Raw genomic sequence first — 25,606 nt, 5'->3', positions numbered from 1 at the left:
AAAATAATATACATTCTATCATTTGCAGTAATAAAACAATATTAGATATCAAAAGATACACTCAGAAATATATATTTTTATTATACAGGGTGATTTCTTAAAACTTGGCGGCCATCTTGGCGGCCATCTTGGATTTCCGGTGATTGTAAAAGAGGATATTTTTAAGAAATGGATTTTTGGAATCTGTACTTATTTTGCTTTTAAATGAGACTAATTATACTTTTGGACACACATTTGAAATAAATGGCCCCTATCTCTGGTACTAGGTAGAAAATGCTACAAAAGATATATGAAGTTGGTAAGGGGATAAATAATTTATTTATATCTTACACGATCAGTCAAAAAGATGAATGAGAGCAGTGATCCGCTATCCGTTATTTTCTGGCAATAATTTTAGCTAGACAAGATGCATGTTTTGGAAGATATTGTTTCAATTCGTTTCATTCTATTATTTGGTCATAGAAATAGATGTTTGTTTGTAGTAAAACAGTGAGTTTTACGGAACTTGAATATTACAATTATCTGATTATAATATCATTAATAAAAGTCATCAGACAACAGTTTGTAAAAGTAAAGTTTCAGTTTATTCAAGTGTTGTTTAACTAAAGTTATTTCAAATTAATATCAAGAAGAACTAGTTTCGTGATAAATGTCACATGTCTTTGTAACTTATAATGTTTGTAACTATTAATGGATTGTTTGTTGATACTTCTAAATTTACACAAACAAAATACATTTTATTCTGTAAAAAATGCCCTAGACAGCTAGTGAGTTTTTACAAAGCGTAAAGAATACACATAGAGAATTTCTATTGAAATACCTCTATTATTTTAAATAAGAAAAACTCTTAGATGTTTCAATACTTCAAATGAAGTAAACCTGAAATAAAAAAAAATACCAAGTAATTATATAACACAAGCATGTCGCAAAAAGGCAAATAAGAAATAAACAAACTCTAACAGAAGAGAACATGTAAATTGTTTAATCAAGTTGTGTTAATACACGTATACAAGAAGAAACACTCGTAGATCGATTGTTAATTTCTAGCTTATTCTCTTATTACGGAAATAAGAAAAAAATGATGATTTCCATCTGGAATATGCTTAACTTAGATTAAAAAAGATTTGGATGGGAATGTCAGATCCAGAAATGTTATTTTACTCAAGTAATAGAGATTGCACCTTACAAAGACGGTCTTAGTCGTATTGGCAAGTGCATTTATTTCAGTTAGCATATCAAGTTTGGCATTAAACAAACATACCATTTATGTAAGCAATGATTAGTAACGAATATTAAACCTCACTCATTAATAATAATCAAAACATTTAATAGTTTATCAAAACACATTTATTCATCTGCAAAATAAGGCGATTATGATTTATACGATATTCAGTTCGCAATACTCACAACCCTAAACAATAAGTGGCACTATTCTGTAATGAGAAAAAAATCGTATTGTTAGCAAACATTGACAAGTATTAAGTTCTGATAGTAAAAAGTTCTCATGTATTATATTTAATCAAACAATCTCCAATCGTAGAGAATGCCACTTTACTGAAATACCTTTGATCAAGATCATCTAATTCGCACATGTAAAATGATAGCAAACAAAAAAGATGAAAACGTTTTTAACCGTCCTACTCGTTTAGTCTTTGGTACGTGCGTGTTGCTAGATTATGTAATTTCAAAATTCCAGAAAGAAAATGACCTTTTAAAGTAAAAAAAAAACGTCTCCAATCCCATAAATGCAGTGTAAGAACAAAATATTTACATCAACTATACTGTGCATTATGATAGACAAATATGTTTATTTACCGCGGAAATATTTCATGCTGTATACTATATCGTGAGCAATACAATATTTACGACAATAAAACTAGCACTAAAATCTAGGCAAATATATATTTCACCTGAAGGATTTTATTGCCGTCCAGGTGAAAAAGACATAAAAAAGCTTGTGATGTTTACGTGGTCGTAATTAGGTTTTCCAGATATCCGAGTGTCAAATAAAATTACAAATTATAAGTTTTTGTTCCTTTACAAATAATAATTGACTTAACTGGTGCTCTTTCTTTACTTAGACAGACAGATATGCAGTAATTAGTAGATGTAATTACATGCATGGTAATTATTAACGCTTTTCATCTTTTTCATCCTTTCTTCTATTTTTAACAGCTCGAATTGATTGTTTCACTTTCGCGTTCCATCATTTATTTTAATCTTATTAAACCCGAAAGAGATATTCAGCTTGAACTGTTGGCAAAGCATGTGTAATTGTGTCTTTATACATCATAATAGCTGAAGATTCTTTTAAACAATTTGTCATAAAAATTCAAATATGTCTCGGAACAAAAATTGCATATTTTCCCATTACATGCAAACAAAATAAAATTTGAAGGCTAGTTACAATGCAGTAGGAATGGATTATTTATCCCCAAGCCAGTTTTATAATGGAAAGTTTTGTTCAAGAGAAGAAGAAAACGTTCTCACATGTTAAAGACATTCAAGACAACTAATTCAATAAACGAACGGAGAAAAGTTTTTTTTTCTTGAAATCTAAATAATTCCCATCAACTTAACACCAACTGTAAATGTAGTGAGTTGATAGACATTGAAGATCCAAAACGTCTTTTATACACATTTGAAACGTTGTAAATTTGCCATTCTAGATAAAATAAAAGGCATCACACCTAAAAACGTAAAATATGAAGATAAAATCCGTACTTTTATGGTCGGCGACGGCTTTTTTGAAGCCATGTAACCTTTGCTGCTGTTCAGGCGATTTACATTTACATTTGGCCGGGTTGCACTGGAGCAAACTTGGGTTATAGTATGGTGAATGTCGGGCGGCGGGCGGGGAAAACTTTTCGTAACAGTTTTCTCAGCAACTACTTATCGCAGCCTCTTAATATTTAGCATACAGCGTTGACATGTGGTCCTATACCGTGAGATTACATTTCAGGTCTGTCACTCATCCTCTTCCTGTTCACCGACTTAGTTAAATATATGACATTAATGGTCAATGATAGGAAATTTTCGTAACAGTTTTCTCAGCAACTTCTTATCACAGCTTCTTGATATTTGGCATACAGCATTGACATGTGGTCCCATACCGTGGGATTTAATTTGAGGTCTTTTGCTCATCCACTTCCTGTTTACCGACTTAGTTAAATTTTCGAAATTTATAGTCAGTGGTAAATTTTTTTGTAGCATCACAGTATCATGCTATTTGGTATACAAATGCAACCCGGCCTTTTCTGTCTTTGACCCATTTTTTGTATTAGTATCGTAGAAAAAAAGCTTCGATCAGGTATGTATATCTCATATCTTGGATGTTAAATAATAATAACAAAGGTAAATTACATGTCGACGTAAGTGAATTGCTTCATGCTTTAATTGGAATTTTAAGTTACATCGTAAATGTTATTTATTGGTTAGCGAGAAATTTTGACTTAATCCCTCCGTAAATCCATAAATAGAACCATCCGACTTCTGCAAGATATCTGGATAATTCTCTTATATATTGTTATTCAATAAGCAACAATGTACTCTCACTAACTTCTACGTTCGACTTTTATTCTTTTTCTTATACTTATAGCACAAGTCTCTGTCTCGACAAATAGTGCTTCTGTTTTGTTATTGTGTGCGGTGTGGTTGACCTCTTTCACGTGTCATACTGTACCGGTTTGTCTTTTTAAAAGCATGTTTACTTGCGTATACGACCAAACATGTTTCCAGGCGTAAACGACCGAATTGAAAAGTTAGTATTACCGCGAACAAATGATTTTCAGCAAGGGCTAGTCACATAACATTTTTTTGCCAAAAGATTATAAATTAATTTTCTAAATGTTATATATTTTAGGTAGGAAACAAAGACAAAAATATTCATGCAGGAGATTCCTATACCGGGTCATATCTTTTAAAGGTGGGTCGCGCATACAAATGTATGTACTCGACGCCCTGTGCTTTACTTTATTTATTTATTTTTTTTGCAATCACGAACTTTTATGTCATACACTACTAATTCATTTTTTCACGAGGTTTAAATATTGTTTATTGTCCATTTGGACTGAGAGACAGTACTTTGAGGTAGGAGTCTCCATGAATATGGTTGCAGACGTTCTACGGATATAAGCAATAACTTACCATTTAGTGAATTATTTTTCTTTTCTCAATATCCATCTTCCGACAAAATACTTATAGTAATGATATGGAATTCTATACTTTCTTTGTTGCTTTTTGGTTCCAATCCCTCATATGTTCATTTTATAAATATCAAATGAAGTATATTTCAAATTTAGTTCAAATACAGATTATTTTTCAATATTTCAGATTTTTATCAGTTTAACTGAAATGAAGTATATTTCAAATTTAGTTCAAATACAGATTATTTTTCAATATTTCAAATATTTATCAGTTTAACTAAAATTTTGTTGATATATATCTTAAAAAATTATCAAGTCAAATAGTTTATTGGCATAAACATTTTACACGTTCATCGCCAAGTTATATGAATGGCGGTTTATAATTTAACATAAAACATTGCATATACAATTACAAATTTTGTAATAAATACATGTACAAAACATACATAATATTTAAGTACAGAAAAGTATGGTGATGGATTTAACATAGCTATATAATTACAGGCAAATAACAGTGAAACACAAAGAACAACATTGATTTTCAAATTAATACTGTTTGTAAATAAAGAAAAAAATATTAACAGAAAACTAGACAGTATTTCTTTTTTCAAATGATAAGTGAATATATTTAGCTAATTTTATAATAACGTTTTTGGAAGAAGCAGTCATTATACTTTTAAATTTGTTTATATTTGGCCAAGTATAATAGTATCTTGGTAAATAAAGTGCTCTTAAATCAGAATAATATGGACATATCAATAACAGATGATACTCATTTTCAACCACTTTCATATTACATTTCACACATAATCTATTGTTTCTATCGATATTTCTGAAGCGACCTTCCTCTATATCTAATCTATGAGCCGAACATCTAAATCTTGAAAGGGATTTTCTATGTTTATCATTTGTTATAATACTAAGATATTTTTCATAACCAAAATCAGTTTTAATTTCTTTATAAACTTCTAATTTTCTAGATATCAGCACAAATAGTTTTCGGAGACACATATTGTACTCGTTTTGTTTCTCTACAACTGTTAAAACTTGCTGCGTGGATCAACATCAGATCTGGTATGACACTTATAATCTGATTTCTGACAAGCTGCTTAGTTCACACTTGATCCATCGTTTTCTCAAAGTTAATTAAAAACAGACTCGCGTCGCTATAAAATATAACCAGCATGTTTTGTCGCAAGTAACAAGTTTTGACATGTAAGGTAATTTTACTACTATCTCCTAACTAATTAGCTGTTTTGGTTTACGGAATCTGCAGTAAGTTGCAAGCATTATTCGTCAGGCATATGATTGTATTATATATTTCTGTCTTGCTGATTTATTTTTTTGTTGAGTCTAAGCACACAAATGCATTTAATTAACTTAGAATGTGAAAGTAAAATATTCTATTCTTCTTATTTAGAAATATGAAAAAATAAGATTTGAATATTGCTTGGGGAATGACTCTTTTAATAAAATACCTCATTACATTTTGGATCAAAATATAGTTTTAATAATCTTCTGAAGACGTTGTCAATAAAACTACAGAATGTTTAATTGGAAACATTCTTGGGACACAAACGATTTTCATAGTTATCCTAAATGCATATATTTACAGTTTGCTTTTTTTCTCCTAGAGAAACAATTTCTTTACTATACACATGTAGATGCCTTTCATTCAGTACAACATATAATACTATTATTTAAAATTCAAAAACAGTACTTATTAACTGTTTCCTAAGAAGCAGTATCATTTTTAAATTAGTGTTATATTAAAATTGTATTTTATAGATATATTGATGTGTCAGAAACGGATACTGGAAATGTGGCATGAACTTTATTTGCATCAATTTAAAAGTATTAAATAAAGCTGTACGAGTGCAAAAGATAATCAGAAAATGCATCAATGAAAGCGTACACTATACCTTGAAATGTTGACGTATGGACGAATAAAACAGATATATGACCAGCGCATTTAGTAGATTCAGTTACCTAGTTCTTAATGTGTCTCGCTGCACGGTCAAGTTTTATGGCTAATTGTTTTCCGGAAACAACGCCAATGACCGTAAATAGAAAGCTTAACAAACTAACAGGAAAGACACGGTAAATTCAATTTAGAATCACATTTTAGAATTTTATATAAAAACATATAAAAGCTATATATAATAACAGTCAATTTGTAAAATGTGTAGTACATTTTTGTATATATTGAAAGTAAGGTGTTTACTCACGATTAAAACATTATGTTGACGTTATAACACACTTTATATTTATATACACCGCGTTATTACTTACTCGTATAAATATCATAATCACTTTATTTGTATGGCAACAATTTGAACAACTATTTTTAACTAACCGATTATATTTAGCGAGTGTTTTGTTATAACTTTAAAAAGAAGTCTGGTTGTTATACATATATAATTGATGTTTGACAAAATAATCTCAGATTTTGTTACATATCTTTATGGAAAATGTGTTATTATCAGTTGATAACTCATCATGTTTCTTTTCACTGTCACCTCTTCTATATTCTTTTTATTGACTATCTGCGTGAAACATGTTTATACTCTTGCCGTGTCGCTTGAATTAGGTTAATTAGGCGCTTATTTATAATTCATTTCAAATAACCTTTGATGAGAGAGAGACAATCTAGAAGTAACTTCTCTTTTAACTTCCCAGAAGACTAATAAATAACAATAGAATATAAGGAAATAACTTCAAGACAACTTTTATTGATCACTGTTCATATTTCGTTTCTCTTATGCATTCACATCAAATGCATTTTACAAATTTGAGCTTAGGGAAAACGTAACCAAAGTATGAGCGCACGTTAGAATTACTACACCTTTCTAAATTGTAGCATAGTTATAAAAGTGAAGAAAAAAACGTTCGATGTGGAAAGTAGTTACACTTATAAACAGTAAAAAAAAGGAAAACGATTTGATAAAAACATTGGCTGTAAATCATCTTTATTTATAAGCTTTGTTTTTGTTATTCGTAAGTGCTTCTTTAACTTTCATTTTTGCAGAAAACTCGTACATTTTGTGAATAACAAAACGATATTTCATTCTGAAACTGGCAGATGGCAGATATATTATGTTCGCCAGTCATGGTTAACATGAAGAAATATTTAAAACTAATAAATAACTTTTAAAACCGCCACGTACGTTTCAAACCCACGATTGTTATGTCAATAATTAAGAAATAGACTCTTGACTGTAAATCAACAAATAAGTCATTTGTTTTTGGCCTACCCTCTACGTATTCATGTAGAAAGTGATCCATTACCTTCCCATGATCAATTATTGTCTGACATATAAATAATCTAGTAGACATTGAACAGAGCTCGGTATTGGAGATGACAAGATCATGTTCTGTTCTGTAATTAGTATACTAGCCCCATACCATTCTAACAGCGCTCGCTTTCATCTTCACATTTGAAATACGATCTGACAAAAATATCAACGTCTTAAAATAGCAGAAGAAAATTTTAAGCAAATTATATTTAGTTTACTGAACATGGAATACATATAAAAATAGTGAGATTTTGCCGTATGAGTCTAATTCTTTCTGTCAATTCACTTTACTTTGACATCAAAATATACAATCTGGAATATTGGTAATATTCATAATTTGAATATTCGGCAGTTTCCATCAAAAATGAACAAGACTTAAAGACTATTGTAATAATTTGAGCTTAATGAATAAAAAAGAAACTGTTACAAAGTTCAAATAAAGACTTTATACTATAATTAGGATCTAGAATAATTATCATCAACATATCAATAGTGTCTGTTAAACATAAGAGGGTACATCTTAAAGATCATTTGTATGATCCAAACATTTCTGTTATTTTACGATCCTGACGTCTGGAAATAACAATTCACACACAAGTAAAATAGAGAGCTTATCACACCAAAGTCACTGCATATCATTAAAATGTTTACATGAGGTTAAACAAATAATGTTATTTTTTACTTCATTTAGTTATTAAGTGACATTGTTCTTATATCATTTTTAACTTCTTTTCCAACTTAATACGTTTCATTTCCTAATCTCTATATATAATAGGTAGTTTGAAATTTTATCTAATCCTTTACTGAAATATATTTAAGTGTTAGCAAAACACATGCATATGTTTAAATTTTGTTAATAATGTCTACTGTGAAAGGTAAATACATTGTTATTTAACACAGGTTAATAGTGTATGTTAAGTAAATAAAATTTCCCGTAGCAAATTATTATGCTGTTTATTTATGACGGTTTCTGATTTGATTTTCTGCACGTCCCATTCATAAGAAAATCTAAAATATACAAACATTTTTCTTTCTGGAAATATTCTTTTTAAAGATTAGAAAACCACTTTTGAATCAGATGTATAGCTTTATACACTTAAACACACAGATAATTCCTACAATAGTACAATTCTGAACGTATTCTAAAAGTAAAACTATGTTCAATTTCTACTGTGAAATTAAGGTGAATAATACATGTTGTATATTATATTTCCAAAGATTATCTTTCCTGATAGTGATTGAGTAATAATTGAAAGAGGCGAATACCTTAATTAAATACTAAAATTTGTCTATATCATAGACGACTCCCTCACTCCTTTAGTAACTAGAAGTTGAACATTACCTATAATTTCCAATGAGCATTACGGAAATTTCAGTACCATTAAAATCAATTATTCATGCAAAGTAGAAAAATGAAACTGAAAACAATTATGGCTAAATATACAATTAATTTGATGTTTACCCGTACACTCAATATTTAATCTCGTATGGGTATTATGCCACCATTTTTTTGTAGAACTCAAGTTCAAAGTGTGAGATTTTCATTTAATCTTATCCAGTTAAAAAGGTAATAAAACAGTTTAAAGGGTGGTTTAATTGAATGGTTTATTTCTGAACGATAGAAATATAATTTCGCAGTTGAGAGAGTAAAGCTCATCAAGGCTACCAGTGAATTCAGTGCCGGTAATACTATTAAAAGGACGTTGATGTCAATCCGTCACGTAATAAATATATACTAATCAATAAACTAAACATGCGAACCTTAAAACAGAAGTCATGAATTTTTTATAATAATGTATTTATTCGGAGAATGCCTTAGATAGTTGTATTAACAAAAGCTCAGGGGCATAACTTCTTGTACATTAATTAGGTCTTCAGGAAAAATGAGCACACGAACCATAAAAAACTTTGAACTTAATGAGTATTTCTGTAAAAACCGAGCTCATCTGTTGTTTAAATTATTTTCATCTTTTCTATAAAATATTTCATAATTTAATATCTTGTATATGGTATTGAACTTTAGGCTGGTTGTCCTTATTTGTACATTCAATATAACTTTAATGATTACAGATGGTCTCGTTTTAGTTATGCAGCTGGAAAATCACCACATGAACAAAGTGAGATAATACTTGAAACTAAGTCATGCAAGATTTCCTTTTTTTATGAAAACCAATCTTACAACTTTTAAATCACAGTGCAGAATATAACAAAACAAACCACCATTAAAACTACAAATCCCGTATTCTTGTAATAGACGAAATAGGAAATGTGCCAATAACTGAAGAATTGAAGGAGAAGTGTAAAAATTGAAAGACTGTCTGAGTATGTTCATAAAATTCTAACGAAGAGGTAACATTTCTTATGTCATTTGTTGAAGCGATATTCATATTTCATCATTCAATTGTACCAAACAGCATATCATTCTACGACACTGTGGCATCATGATAAATTTATACGGCTTCACATAATTTTAAATTATGGAGGCAATATGTCATGTTAACTTGTATCAAAATTGTCAGACAAGACATGTAGTAAAAGTTTACTGGACTCTAAGGAATGCTATACTGTAACAAGTCCCCAAATGGTAGGAAATAAAAGGCTTTACTTATTTGATTAGGACAATGAGGAGCGATATTTAACGTTTCAGCATGCATTTAAATGACATATGTCTACTCAAGGGGGAACTTACTTGGAATTGTTCCTCTAGATTTTAGTCAATTTGATTGAATTTAATGTCTAGCAGATTTTACTAGATATTTGTGAGATGTTTTTTCTAAATTTGTCACGAACAATGTCACTGTGTTTCGTCTTTCAAAGAAAGCTCTCAAATCTTCATTTCGTTGACTTTTCAATTTACCGAGACTTTTCTCAATTCCTTATTGGATTGCCAGTAACACATTTAGAGATGTACTGAAATATATTTGTTACAGAAAGACATTGCAGACTAAAACTAATAGCTTTCCCTACATATTGCCAAAATATATTTTTAAATTCAAGAGAAGAGATATTGAAAATAAACCTTATAAACAAAATAACATTTCACGACTAAAAAAGATTGAAATTTGCTAAAATATTCTCGTTTTAGATAGGGGTATTACGAAGCTCATCGACTAAGCTCAATAGGTAGTGAATAAACCCGCCGGTTTGATCTTCGGGTGGGGCTAAATTTATCCGTGATAACTGATCTTGAACATTACGAAACCGTTTTTAATTAGAAGTTGGTCTTTTGCGGGAAAATTGATAACGGGGACAGTTCATACAATTCTGACGCTTGAATTACTACTTTGTGGTCGTTGTATTTCACAGCTCCTGACTTAAAAAGACCTTCCGAGTAAAAATAGACCTATGTCTTCCCGAAAAGTACAAAATATGCAAAACGTCGCATTTCCTAAATAATTGTAGGAGGATAAACCTATAATTGTTAAATGCAAAATCAGTTCTAAATAGCCGATTAGTTACTGGTACGTTTAATAAGGAAAATGCTTTGTTAAAAAATGAAGATTTTTTTATCGAATTGTAGACGAGTGGTTTCATATGAAATTTAAAACACGTTTTAATTAGAAGTTGTTTGCAAATTGATAACGAAGTCATAAATTCTGCGCTTTATTCTATTTGTTCCGATTTATTTCACAGCTCCTGACTTATAAACCTTTGTTAAAAACTATGTCTCGAAAAGACAATATGGCAAACGCTTGCAATGTTCAAAATAATGTTGGTAGAAAACGTCTTTGTTTTATAACGTTATCCTCGGGTACAATTTTCTAAAATGCGACGTTTGCAATTTTTCAAGTCAAAGAAAAACTATTCTCAATGGTGGTGTTGTTTCCCATTTTTTTCTTTCAACAATTTATGATGATCTCGATATCTTTCAGTTTCCATATGAAACAATTTACGATGTCATACACATTTAAATCTTCCCATGAAGTAATTGAAATAAATACAATATAGAAATATCTGTGGGACATATAAATATAGTTTAATGGTAAATGTTTATGATGTAAATGGGGTTTTCACATGCTTTAGTTGAGTTAATCTTAGAGTAAATTACTTGTGCAAATAATTTGTGCAATTTTGATAGATTTATGTGTTTCGGAAATATAACAAACAAAATTAATATTGATTTTGGTGTGGCTGTAATGCGTTTCTCGTGTACATCTTTATTATAGTATTAACGGTTTTCAAACAATCTGTTTTAACAGAGAGATAATTATGTCTAGACTAAATCATTTAAAATTAAAATTGATTTCCCTATCTGTTCAATGCAACCCACCATCTAGTTGCTGGTATAATGCACAGATGACTATCCGAGCACAGTCTCCCTATACCAGTTAGTTAATCATATTGTGGCCTTCTTACTGAAGCTATCATCCACATTAAAACTGATTTCTATCAGACTGAGTTTATAGTAAATTACAATATATGCTACATTAATATATACATGTATATTCTTCTATGCAGTATGTATATTGCTTCATGCATGCTTGATATTCCAAAGTCAGTAAAATTTCATGTTATTTTATTATAATATTTAATTTAAGAAGCACATTATTTTGAATGATAAAAAGCATATTCAGTCATGTTTCTTACGTACATAATAAACTGAAATCAATGAAATCATCTTATTTCAAACAAATTTTAAAGAACAAAAAGCTATATATTATTAAATATTGTATAATAATTTAAAACAGTAAGATTATGTTGTTTTCCTACCCATATGGTAATTTCTTAAAAGATTTGTAACATAGAATTTCTGTGTAATGAAATGTACGTGAATATTGTATATAATAAAAACATTCTGCTGCTATTTTAGTCTTTTTTGTTTGTGATGATTTAATGGATTCGCCACCCGATTTCAATAAAGAAAATGATCTAGGTATTTTGTTATCATTATAAACGATAATTTTACAATTCTCACGCAGCGAAAATGTAGCTTTATACTCTTTATAAATCATGTTTACAAAAATCTGTTTTCTTGTAACTATTTTACAAGTAATTGAAAAGGAAAACCTAGATATCAAAGTGTCAAAGTTAGAATATAGACAATCCTGTTTGATAAAGAACTTGAGAATAGACTCAGTGTTTTGTAGTAACTAAATCATCTGTTCCTCGAAGCCCTAATAAAGATTTAGGATGTGTCGGCAAATCGATCGGTCGTCTCAAGTGTTCAGAACGTACGGTTTTGTACGTAAAGATGTCAAAATCACATTTTCATTAGAAAAATTGTACAAAATAAAAGAAAACAAAGAACGTGCTCGTGAGAACACTGTTTGAAATTTATATGTTCAATTAAACAACTGTAAAGTGGATGTCATTGTGCAAACGCTGTATCTTTAACTATTTTGTGGTAATTTTGTTGTTGTTTTTTTCTCGTAAAAATGGTTCGGATTAGGCCTTAGGCTTAGTTGATGTTTACGATAAGAAAAGCTTTAAACATATCAATTATACATTTTTTTCTTAAGATAGATTTTGAAAACTTGGACTGAAGTATTTATATAAACCGCTCATTTTGAACTGACTGTAAAATCCTTTTCCACGTTTTCATTTCCAATACCACTGTTCACAAAGTTGCCTCTTACCTATTCGACGAACTGCACAATTGTTAAAATAGAAATGTTCAAGTCATTTACTTAATCGCCTCGATTATAATTAGAAACTTTATTATCCCACTACTAGTGTTTGCAAAATGACCACCAACATATTTGTAACTATATAGTTTCTCCAATCGCCACGCTGCAACATTTTGAAGCCAATCTTGTTATGTAGAATTGTTCATAACATTTTCACCAAATTTGTCCAATCTAATTAGAAATTGTTTATAAATTATTTATAAATATGTCAGCAGATGATATAGGTTTGACATATTCAGTTAATAGTAAATAATTTTCAATTTACATTATATAACCTTATATACTCAATTACTAAAATCTTAATAAAGGGATGATGAACTAAATAACTAATAAACGAGCAATTAAACTAAGAGAAACTGACACTTAAATGATAAACAGATACAAAAGTGCCAAGAAATCAATAGCTTAGAAATTCACAATATGTCTCATTCTCTTTCCAGGCGGCATCTATTCATGATTATTGTAGAAGTTTTTACAATCTTTGTGATTCAAGATCTGCTCGTGGTCCACCAGGACCTCCAGGTGTTCCTGTCGATCGTGGTCCCCCGGGTCCCCCTGGACCACAAGGACCAAAAGGAGACCAAGGACAACCAGGTGAAAGAGGACCTCCCGGAAGATTTGGTTTTGATGGCATCGCCGGTATGTTTAAACAATTCAGAATTTGTTAATTTTATTTTTTTCTTAAACAAAATAATTTCATGATGTTTCAATATTTACCATTAAAGCTGCTTACAACGGAAACGTGTATTGCGCAAAGAATGCTAAACGTACTATTTAATGCATTATGCCTTCCATTATACAATGCCATTGGTACGAAATAATCAGTAAGAATGGAAATGTAATATGAACAGACAGCACATGTTAGAACGATAAATGCTTAATTTAAAATTATTGTTGTATTTTTACTTCAGGAACCCCAGGCGACAAAGGTGAGCCAGGCGAAAAGGGTGACAGAGGCCTGATTGGTTTTGATGGTCAAAAGGGCGACATTGGTGAGTAAAGCTACAAAAATACATTAGTTTTGCTTATTCAAGACTTTAAATTGGACATAAATTTAAACTTAATATTTTGATAAAAAATACGCAAATTTAAATCAAATGCAACCAGGGTTGTTAGTAAACGAAGTATTGTCTCATTTTAAAGTTTGTTATTAAAAATATGAATACTTTCATCAGCAGATAGATGTTTCTTAAAAGAATATATACTTGATATAAATGTATATAGTATGTTATTTTAACTAATGCTTTTGAATGTTTCTACCATGTTATAAGTAATTTATAGATGCGTTTGGTTATTGTCAAAACAAAATTTTCCATAATATTTTGTAAGTAATGATGGGGTTTGCTGTCATAAGTATTTCCATGGAAAGTGTTCTAGCATTATTATGATGTTCGGAAAATTGCGCCTCCCTTTTATATATAAATTCATTTTAATGCCTTATTGCATTATCTCTGTTTTAAAGAAGTAACTGTATCCGTTTTTGATATGTTTAAGTGTTAGTTCAAATGTTATAAATTCAAATCATTTGCAATGTAATTTGTCTAGTATGTCTAAGATATATAAAAGAAAACATGTTTAACAAAAGGTTACCCAGGACCAAAGGGAGACAAAGGAAATATCGGTCCCATTGGTGCAAGAGGATCAATCGGTCCACAAGGTCATCCAGGTAAATATAAAAACAGTTGGTCGTTTATTATGTAAAACGGTGTGTTAAGTAAATAAATGTTTAGCATACATAATTGTGAACAAACACACATTGATTATTTGATAATTAAAATTTTGGAAGTGATTGCCGTTTAGAAAATACCTCTTTTTTCAAACTGCCTTCTTTCTCTGTAACAATCACGTGTGAATGTTGAAAACTAAACAGTCATTGAAGTTTGTTTATTTCTATACTATTTGAATGTTTCCACTGAATTAAGTTATATAACGCTGAATATGAGGTAATTGAAATAAGAATACAGGGAGGACTGTACAGCTTAATTACATAAACGAAAGCGGTACGTTGTTAATCAGATTGTGAGAAAGTTTTTTATGCGCCGTCAATCTAATTATTTAATTTAATTACAACATTAGGTCCTGAAGGTGTGAAAGGACATGTGGGAGATGAAGGAAGACGTGGTAAGACTGGTAAGGAGGGGCCAAAAGGTGATAAAGGCAACAAGGGCGTTGACGGTATTCCAGGTGTACCGGGCTTCAAGGGCGAAACTGGGGTTACTGGAGAGCGTGGACCACCCGGATATGGTATTAACTGTATCTGTAAGTAACAAGTTTAGAAAGATGTCTTAACCTTAATTGATGGTAAAAAGTATGATTAATACGGTTCAATTGGCAATGGTATCAAAGTTATAATTTGGTAAAAATGCAACATTCATTTTCCAATCGAAATTTCCGGTTTTACTGTTACATTTCAAAGATGCATCAGACCACGTTTGTCTAAGGTTTTGCAATAAACTAAATTGTTAAACATAGATGATATTGAATCATTGTAGGTTTAATATTCATTTATTGAACAAGTTGAATATAATTATATCATGCAACACTCTAGCGAATTTAATCAATTTGATACTAAGCCTAAACGATTCATAAAATCACTTATGGTAAAGTATTTATAAATAAATATATTTATACAACTAATGTATCGTACATGTTACCGTTGAAACAATAGAAAATACTCGTACATGTATATGAAACCTACTCAAAATCGTCAATATTTTTTGTCTATTCTATTTATTTTTTTACTTCAGGCGAAAAAGGAGACAAGGGAGAGAAAGGACAAAGGGGTTTAGTTGGTTTTACTGGTTACAAAGGAGATGATGGTAAATTCCTTAATAAGACATCTTGCACAGTTACACATACATTAAGGTGACATAGTGTCGATTTACAAGGTTAAAAACAGACACAGATAATAAAGTTAATATTAAAGTTGATTGACAAAGTTACAAACAGAGAAAGATAATAAAGTTAATATTTAAGTTAATTTACAAAAGATGCATATAGACATAGGTGATATATGTATTATTTAGATGTATTAACAAAGATACAAATAGCAGAGACAATAAAGGTGACATTAAGTTAATTTTCAAAGATACATACAGACAAAGATGGTACCGATTATACATGTACATACATGTATTTAAGTGGGTTTTCAAAGCAATAAAAAGAGATGGATGTAACACCAGTTGACGGTTTTGAACAATACAACTATTTTGTAAAATCTGCTTCATTGCTTTTAAAAAGGAGATGGGGTTTAAATATGTATTATCCAATTTTGAAATGCCATGGACCTGTCACCGAAATATACAATTATACAGTTTAAGGTTTATGAGCCCCTGTACTAAACTCAAAGACAAACATTTAACATTTTGCTTGTTCATATGTTTTAAAGATTTTTAAAATTCACTAGTTTCTTCATCATAGAATTGTGCTTGCTCATTAACTATATATAAAAAAATTCAGTAAACTATTTTCTCAATCCTTATTTTCATAACCATGAGCTCTATCCCAATAATAATCTATTTTTTGTATTCTGTTCACAGGAATTCCAGGCCAAAAAGGAGATCGCGGTAAGTTGAAGGGCATAATTATGCCTATCGTAAACAAGAAGTATCTTTCAAAAAGATACTCAGCCGAAATAATATTTCATGTTTTCAATACATACCAGAAATGTTAGCAATGCTTGCACAAGAATGACATAATAATGATTTTTGTAGCTAAGACAATATCTATTTTGTAAACATTGAATTGAAATGCATTTACTTTTTTTTTGGAATGACCAATGAGATTCACTGATTTCAGTTTGTTATTTTTAGATGACCAATGAAAATTCTTCTTATATTCAGTCCTTCCCTGTTAATATTACAGGAAGTCAAACTGATAACAGACGGACTTCGTCCGAGAAAATTGTTATCCGCTGAATAACGCTAATTGAATGAAATATGTATATATGATTATATAAAAAAAATTGATATATAAAAATCTCTATAGTTTCACACAAAATAAAATATAATTATGTATTTAATACGTTTATAGCAAGTACCCGGTATTTTCAGAATTATAAATGGATTCAGAAATCGACAAATAAAAATGATAGCGCAGTTAAGTGAGAAATTGTGAAATTTATGGTTTTGAAATACCATTTAAACCATCTAGTGAACGATGTACATTTTAAGTAATTTTTTCAACTAATGATAACGAGTAATAGTGTGAATATCCATTGTGAAGTTCGAGCAACATAAAGATTTTTGGGCAAAGTAAAATCCATGTTTGTACATACGTACTAGTATATAGTATATAAACCATTTTATATCTTAGGTTTTGGTTTGAAGGGAGAACAAGGACCGATAGGCCCTCCAGGCATTCCGGGTCTTAAAGGTCAGAAGGGAGACTGCGATGGTAAGCATAACTATTTCATTTCTTTATCTAACAATCATTCATATGGAACATAAACATATTAACGACAATGTAATGTACCTTTGTTTCTTATAAATACACCGGTATAAAAGGTAGATTCACGGTGTAAATTTCATATTTAAAATCAAGAAATTCAATCATATTTGAAAAGACTTTGCAGAATGCATGTATGATGTTATACCAACACGGAACTAACTGATTTAAAAATATAAAAAACTAGTATCAGCTGTTGATTGGATTCAATTTGTAACGACAATTCACAAAGTTGTAAGACATTTACTCGGCAAGAAGACTTTTCAGGGATTTGATTATTTATGTTTTAAATGTCCTTGTCAAAATTAATAACGGAAAAAAACGAATGGAATCACTATGCTTTGTTGTATACATGGATAAGCTTTAAATATAAAGTGCGGTGGATCCATTTACTAAAGTCTAGGCCATATTTTATTTATATGTCTGCTTATATTTGCCCATTGTTTCCGCTCAACTGCTCTACGTTTATAGAATTTAACGCCTATTGATGGGATCCATTTGAAGCCATTAATTCTGTACCGCTGCTTTACTGAATAATAAATGAACGGGCGGTTGTACCAATGTTAAGAGGTGGAAAAAAGTCATGACATCAACAAATCCTGTATACCGATCTTCTGTTTTGCTGACAATTTGTGATATTATCTTTCAAAAAAGATCCTATCTGTAGTATGTTCCGTGTCAACAGTCCAATTGTTAGTGTCTTCCATGTCAACGGACTCTTGTTTAAATAGCAATGATATTTTTGCCGGTAATATTAAGTATTGCTGTAAATTAACAAATGATTCATTCGTCTATTAATCTTTTTTTGCTTTAGATTCAGGTGTTTGAACAAAACTTGACACCATCTGTTTATGTAACGTCTATTTGGCAATAACTCAATAATACAGCAGTATGCCGTGTAAATTCTTTGGCTCTGTCTGAACCAAATTGACATTTCAATATCCTTACATTATGCATACGCAACCAGTCTGTTCAAGATCAAATGAATTCATTCTTTCTACAACTTATCAGGAACTGTATTTTGTTGTTGATACAAGTTACGTATGTCATTGTACTGGAATGATATTCAGGACCATGAGGAGTGTTATCATATGTGTTAACTTTTTCACACAGCAATGTCAACGTTCTATTAGTCAAAATGATTTTTTTGCAATATTAATTAGCCGTAAGCCTATGATTATTTTGACATTTCTTTTCATATTTTTATTCTGTTGCTGTGTTAATGATATTTCTCTTTGACGATAGATCATTTAATATGCTAGTCTTCTCTTGGCTAATAAAATAATAGACTATGACCTGGAAACTAATGTCACACCTATAACACCCAAATATCAAATAAGTAGACAAGGGATGTTGTGTCTGGATGTCTGAAAACATGAATCATGTAAACGGGTTGATATTTTCTTTCAAAGGACCTTTAATTACAATTCTTAAGTTCTCAGAGATTAGTCAAAATATTTGAAAATCTATTTTTACAGTCTCTGCATGGAGATGCCTCACATATTTCTTTATTAACTTTTGATGAACGATGTCAAAGTTGATTGTGTTTCTTGTTGTAGCAACCTTAAACCATGATGCACGAGAGACACAAGTATAAAAGAAGAACACATTTTGCAATGCTCATTCATTTTCTCAGCAAACTTTTACACTATATATTTAGACAAGTCCCGCAATGTACAGGGCAATTCAATAGTTCTTCGTGTGTATTATAATCAGATACAACTTTGCAACACTACATTTAGCATCACTGAAATCGAATGACCTGAGTGACCATTATCATTGGCACCACTAGTATAGCCTTGGACAAACATAAGTAAGTAATGGGTTACTGTTACCACTTGACTGTTGACATTTTGACCTTAACATTTGACTTTGGTTACCAATATATATCTGATTTCTGACAAGTCTTCTTGCATAAAGAACAGCGTAATTGTCTGCTTATTTCTTGACATCATACTTTAAGATAGCTTTGATATAATATCAATATGATATAATATCTGAACTGATTAACGAAATGTAGTTATGTCTATGTCGAATTCTCTTCTGCAAAATTTTAAGACACTGAAAAAAACTTTCATTGTTTTGACCCATACATAGAAAATATGTAATGAGATCTTATTATAGTGTTAATGTTGCGGAGAAAATAAAGATGTCTCGTCCTCATTTTGAAATACAATGTATCTCGAATATACATTTAATTATTCTACACAAATTTTAAAACGAATACAAAATGATGTCTGAAAGTTGTCTAATATTATCATTATCATAAATACTATTGTTATTATAACTACTATTAGTATCATCATCACTTCTTATTATGTTGTACGTTTGGCGTGAAACACTTGTGAAATCTTAGAATTTTTCTTTGTTGGCGATTTAATTCACAGGAGAAAGTGCAGCTCTGAATAATGAAAACTTTCAGCTGTTAAACACAAGTTTTTATCAATTAAGTGCCACACTTTTTGTATTAGCATACAAATGTCACGAAATTGTGTACTTCATCCTCATACAATGTGCTCACGTGACCATAAAGGCCATGACAAATATCCAGATTTAAAGTTGAAAAATGAAAAAAAAAGACTAATGTGCAGCATTTCTTATAAGTACAATCATTCTTAAAGTGAATTGTTCTATAACGGAAGATCTATAATAAAATATATTATAATGTTGGTAATATTTAGTATCAGACATAACAAACAACAAGAGTTTTATATATGGATATTGTCGGCAAGAGCAAGTTATATGATCTATACAACATATATTTATGTAGCAGATAAAATTGTTCTAGATCAAAATTTAATTATCAATCATATAAATATTTATACTAAACCACAAAGAACTTTATAAACATTTTTACCAAGTAATAATTTAAAAGAATATCTAAATGATGCATTTATCAACATATTTGAAATACTTATGGAAAATGTGCCAGTTGTAGACCAATCCACTTTAATACCATAGCCTTTTTAAATATCACTTATACTGTTAACTATACCGTAGTTAATATGCTAACAGATTCCCTGGACATATTTGAATTCAAGTTCACGGAGGTAACGAGATATTTGATTTCTCGATCATAATGTAATTGAAACGCTGGAATTAAATTCACATTCATAAAAGGCTCTAAGTACTGAATTTCCCATTCATAGTAGGTAAATAACGCTTACATTCACACTTATATTCTTAATTCAGATCCATCAGGATAATAGTCTTTTAACATCTACTTTTATTTTACATGTTAAGATAATGGTTGAATTTCGGTCCGACTGGGTATGTTGATATTCAAATTTCCATTTATGTAGGATGAGTTTCATTTGCTAAATCATCGCTCATGTAGTATATAAAAAGAGATATTTTAACAATGTCTTGATAAGAACTTAAGATTTGATTATGCTGTGGTAAAAAGAAAATGTCATGATGAAGTTTCTAATTCTCTCGGTGCAGTCTTTTTTTAAACAAGAAAGAAAACAAACAAGAAAGTACTACATTTTATCTGAGGTTCTGGTTGCATAATTGGGGTCAGCATAATTTGTTTATATTACCTAGAAATGGATGTTAATGCCACTTGTTATCCTTTGTCAAAAGTGACAGAAGGCGTTTCTTTGATAAATGAAAAAGTAACACCTTCTTACTATGATCTAATTTTCGCGGGAAATTGTCCAGCACAATGTCTGCTACTCTGACAAACATCCCCCTAGAGACTGGTCAATAATCAGTATAATCTTCCACAACCCAGATAATTCTGATGAATTGAAACTATCCTTAAGGCTATTCCTGGAGAGAAAATATGATCAACATACAATTAGGATAATGTTATTTTCCGAAATGTCAATAGGAAATTAAAGATTTATTTGTTACACTTAAAAGTAAAGGTTAACTATTTTCTTATATATCCGTCATTGCACCACAGAAAGTAATATAGACCCGGTCTTACTGCATTTTTGTGATACAACACAATCACAAAACCCTTTTAACTCCTTTGTTTTTGAGAAAGGTGGAATTGTTAGAAACAATTACCGGTGAATTATCTTTCATTTTTAAAAGAATAACATGCCTACGGTTTTTATTATCAAATGACTCGGTTGAATATAATCTATATATGGAGAAAGAGTTTCAAAGATAAAAGAGAATACATGTAAATGTCCTCTAAAATATCGTTTTGCCTGTTTTCGAAACTGACAACGCACACCTGATGATACAAATTATGTAGCGTTCCTCGTGATTGTCAAAATTTGTGAACATCAGGTGCATAGTTCGGTACCACATCAGTTTTCCCGACAACGCAATCAGCATAATTATTCACCAAGCTCAACAATTACGTCTGAACTTGTAAATTACATTTGCTTATCTAATGTAGACTCGAGACGTTTACCAATACTCGTTTATTCAAAACATAAGACAAAACTTTGATCAACGTTGCTTTAGCTTATATCCTTTAACAATGTATTTTTCTTCCTTTTTTGGTTCGGTGCAATTCAATTTCTCAGAATTCCAATTTTCATTGTGGCTTCTTTGTACTATTGCACTGCTACAATTATTTTGTTTCCAGTTAAGCAATGAATTCTAAAAGCTTGGTACGATAGTTATTTTCGAAATGTGATTGAAGTTATCATTGGATCTCTTATTCCATATACTGTATTTTCCTGCAAAACAAAAATGTTCTGCAAGAGAAAAACCACTAAAATAAAGATACATAAACATTAAATGTTTCTCCTACTATATATAGCCATACGTATAAATTATGACTTTCCAGTGGGACAGTTCATATGAATAAGCAAAACAAATATGTCATTTTCAGACAACACTTAATATAAGACAACAAAATACACTACATAGAATCGACCACCATCGCAGGCTAGACAAAAAAGTATGAAGTGGAAGATTAAGAAAAGACGAAATATATAAAAGTGTAATTTATATAGTAGTTTGGTCAAATACCAGTTGAAAATTTTAGTGATTAACACGAATATTTTGATACTTCTACGACCTATTGATAACACTGAGTATCGGTCTGAATCACATTACCTACGATATTTCATAGGCCGAGCATTTGTTTACTTTAATAGTAAATTCATATTCTAGAATAACTTAATATATATCCACATATACAGCAATAGCTCATTTTAGATGACCTAACAAATTGCCACTTATCACGCTTACTATATCGTATAGACTTGTCTGTCTCTCAATTTGGCCAAAACATGTAAAGGACAATTTTAGAATATGTCCTGACTGATGTGCCGGTCGATCGTGGTCTGCACTGGTCGCATGCGTTTGGTGGAATCAGTTGCCACCAGCAGAATAAAGATTTAGATTAAGGATTGAAATTTATGGAGTGGTAAATACATGCCAGATTAGTGTAAGAAGTTAAAAACAGTAGGTATATGAAGAAAAATAAAGAAACAAAAACATGTGAAGGTAATGGAAAGAGGCACAAATGTATGTCTTGTTCCGTGTATGAACATCAAATACAGGAACATTCAATGACAATTCTGCTATGTTCTAATTATTTGAATTATATTTCTTTAGTGTGGTCAAAAGAGAAAAAGGAATTTCGAGTTGTTAACATCGACCCAAAAGGTATCTTTTCACTTTTCAATAATTAATATATTAGATTACACAAACAATAAACTACAAATTATATATCAAGATATCTTGGCGAAAGAAAAGCGCTAACAAACATAACTTGTAATGTTTTTATTAATTTACATGAGGTTACGATAAAAGTTCCAATCTGGTAAATTTTGTGTAATATGTTGCACTTTTAATTTTCACTTCTGGAGGAAAAAACTTGTTTTTTTTATTTCGTTTTTGGGTCATTTTTGTGGGGAAGATATTGCTGTTGATCAGATGATATTTTTGCATGTTTTTTTGTTTCGTTTACAATATTTGTGCTTATTTTGTATTCTCCAGATGGTAGCAACAATCAGCTAAATGACATACCGCAACAAGATTATCAAGCTCACGAAGATGGAATTAAACAATCAACCGGTCATGGATCACGTGGTAAGTGCTGATAGCAATAATGATATGACATTTTCTAATCATATTGTAAACTCTTCATTTTTATGTTAAGATATTTCTTATGCTAAACATTTAAAGAACTAAGCATATTGCTCAAATGAAATCTTTTCAAGTACTAGTTTAGTAAATGTTATGTTGATAATTTTAAAAATGACTTAAAAGAAAAAGATATATCAGTGATTAAAAAAATGCTATTTGTTATTAGACTCTTGTTAACAGAAACGGGTCTGTTATACTAAATAAACATAATTAAAAAAATATGCTATAGAGCAGTAATTATTCGGAACAAATCGTTTTGATCCTTGCTTTTAATCATCAAGCTTTATCACATCCACCTGAATTTGTAGTAATATTTCTGTCAGATTTCTAATTTTTTATGCAGCAAATTATTTTTTATAAAGTCGATGTAACCCCCTTGATTTATGTCGGAATGAACTGAACGGAATCAACTATAGAGACGATTTCATGCCATTTTTTAAAATAATTTCAAAACTCTTTTTCTCTGATATTTTAGGATCAAGATCAAGTGGAACTAACTCTGTCAACCATGCTTCGAGGACTATATGTTCATTGATACAATACATGATCATGTTTCTTCTACACTTGTTCTCACATCAAAGGTAAACGTAGTGTCCTACTGACAACACTTGTCTACTCTTGATTTCCAATATCTAAAAGATTTGTCGGGAAATGCTTAATTTATTGCCAAACCTAATAAACTTAGTTTATGTTGAAATAATTTATATTTTTAAACATGCCTTAAGAACAACTTTATCTCCAGCTGAGACTCAAGAATGACGATTTCTATTCTCGCAAATTGTCTTACTTTCCTAATTTGTCACACATGACAAATATCAAGCTAAATACAATAATTTATGCTACCAAATCGAAATTTGGTTGCTAAAGAAACCAGTCCCTTATGATTTAGAAAATTTCCGTAAAATACAAATATTGTCGTTTTCATCTTGTAAGATAAATGAAATAATTCTTCTTTTTTGTAGGAACTTCAGTTTTCATAACTGAAAACAACAGAATTGCGGATCGATCGGTACAAGAATTGTGAAAGGAGGACGAAAAAATAGTTTTGTGAAAAAAAAAATAAGAAAAGAAAGAAGTAATGCTTATATTGGATGTTTACATGTAAAAAGCGGAAGGAAAATGTTGTTACTAATATTATAAAAAATGCAAGAATTCCTGGGAGATTACTTGCACAATGTGCATAAGTTATATTGAAGGTTATTTGATACTCTTTTGCTCATTTCAGATGTTTATGATTTCTCGGCAATTAGTTGAGAAAGTCTTTTTTATTCATATTAATTTATGTAAATTGCATCTTCATATAAAATGGTGATTTAGCATATATCATGCAGTATTGTGTGCTTATAAAATGTTTTATCAACTAACGGTGTATTGTTGAAATGATGTCATGAAAATATTACTCAGAATAAGAAGTTGATCAGTAATTTCACGTAAAATAAAAACTGTTATGTTAAATTAAGATATTTGTTTTATGCAAGTCATTAAACATGTATATGTGTAGCATCTTTAGACTAGGATTTCACGATGCAATGAAACAATGGAGCGTGTTCAACATTCTATCAAAGGAAGTTGAACGCAAGTTGCGATGTCTGTGATACTTTGTATTTATCTATATACATGTATAGTAATTTCCAAAATTCCATAATCTTATTTTAATATATTCAACATGCTGCAGAAAAGGTACTTTACATTATTTCATCAAATCAAACATGTAACCTATCCCGTTCAGTTAAATAGATATGTAAGTTTTCAGACATAACCATCCTAGACATCATGATTTATATCAAAAGAGGAAGTATGTCTGACTTTCAAACAGCAGCAAATGAAAACAACCTTAACAAATTATAAAATATCTCATAGACGAAATATGTTGAGTTAAGAAGAGAAATAACTGGGAAAACACATTATACGTATTTACATTTTGGAACCATGCTAAACTAAGAAACAAAATGAAGATAGAATGGGAATGGCGGCCTGGCCGAGTGGTAAACGCATCGGACTAGTAATCTAGACCGCGTGGAATCAAACT

The 25,606-nt window shown here is 30.3% G+C and overlaps 1 protein-coding gene across 1 annotated transcript; it reads left to right on the top strand.

Annotated features, from left to right (window-relative positions):
* Positions 1 to 3,862: 3,862 nt before the first annotated feature.
* On the top strand, positions 3,863 to 25,603 carry LOC132716299 (collagen alpha-1(IX) chain-like; the record flags this gene model as incomplete). The annotated part of the gene is made up of 12 exons (XM_060699546.1): positions 3,863 to 3,925; positions 13,509 to 13,707; positions 13,980 to 14,060; positions 14,654 to 14,734; positions 15,145 to 15,327; positions 15,816 to 15,887; positions 16,608 to 16,634; positions 17,383 to 17,463; positions 23,044 to 23,094; positions 23,428 to 23,520; positions 24,053 to 24,158; positions 24,540 to 25,603. Coding segments are annotated over 12 exons (1,059 nt in total), but the record flags the coding sequence as incomplete, so codon positions are not given.
* Between the last annotated feature and the right edge of the window lie 3 nt (positions 25,604 to 25,606).

The sequence above is a fragment of the Ruditapes philippinarum genome, unplaced genomic scaffold, assembly GCF_026571515.1.
Source record: "Ruditapes philippinarum isolate M1 unplaced genomic scaffold, ASM2657151v2 ctg154_1_1_1_1, whole genome shotgun sequence".
In the NCBI taxonomy this organism is placed as follows: Eukaryota; Metazoa; Mollusca; class Bivalvia; order Venerida; family Veneridae; genus Ruditapes; species Ruditapes philippinarum.
The sequence above is the reverse complement of the archived record's forward strand: the minus strand, read 5'-3'. Positions and strand labels throughout refer to the sequence as shown.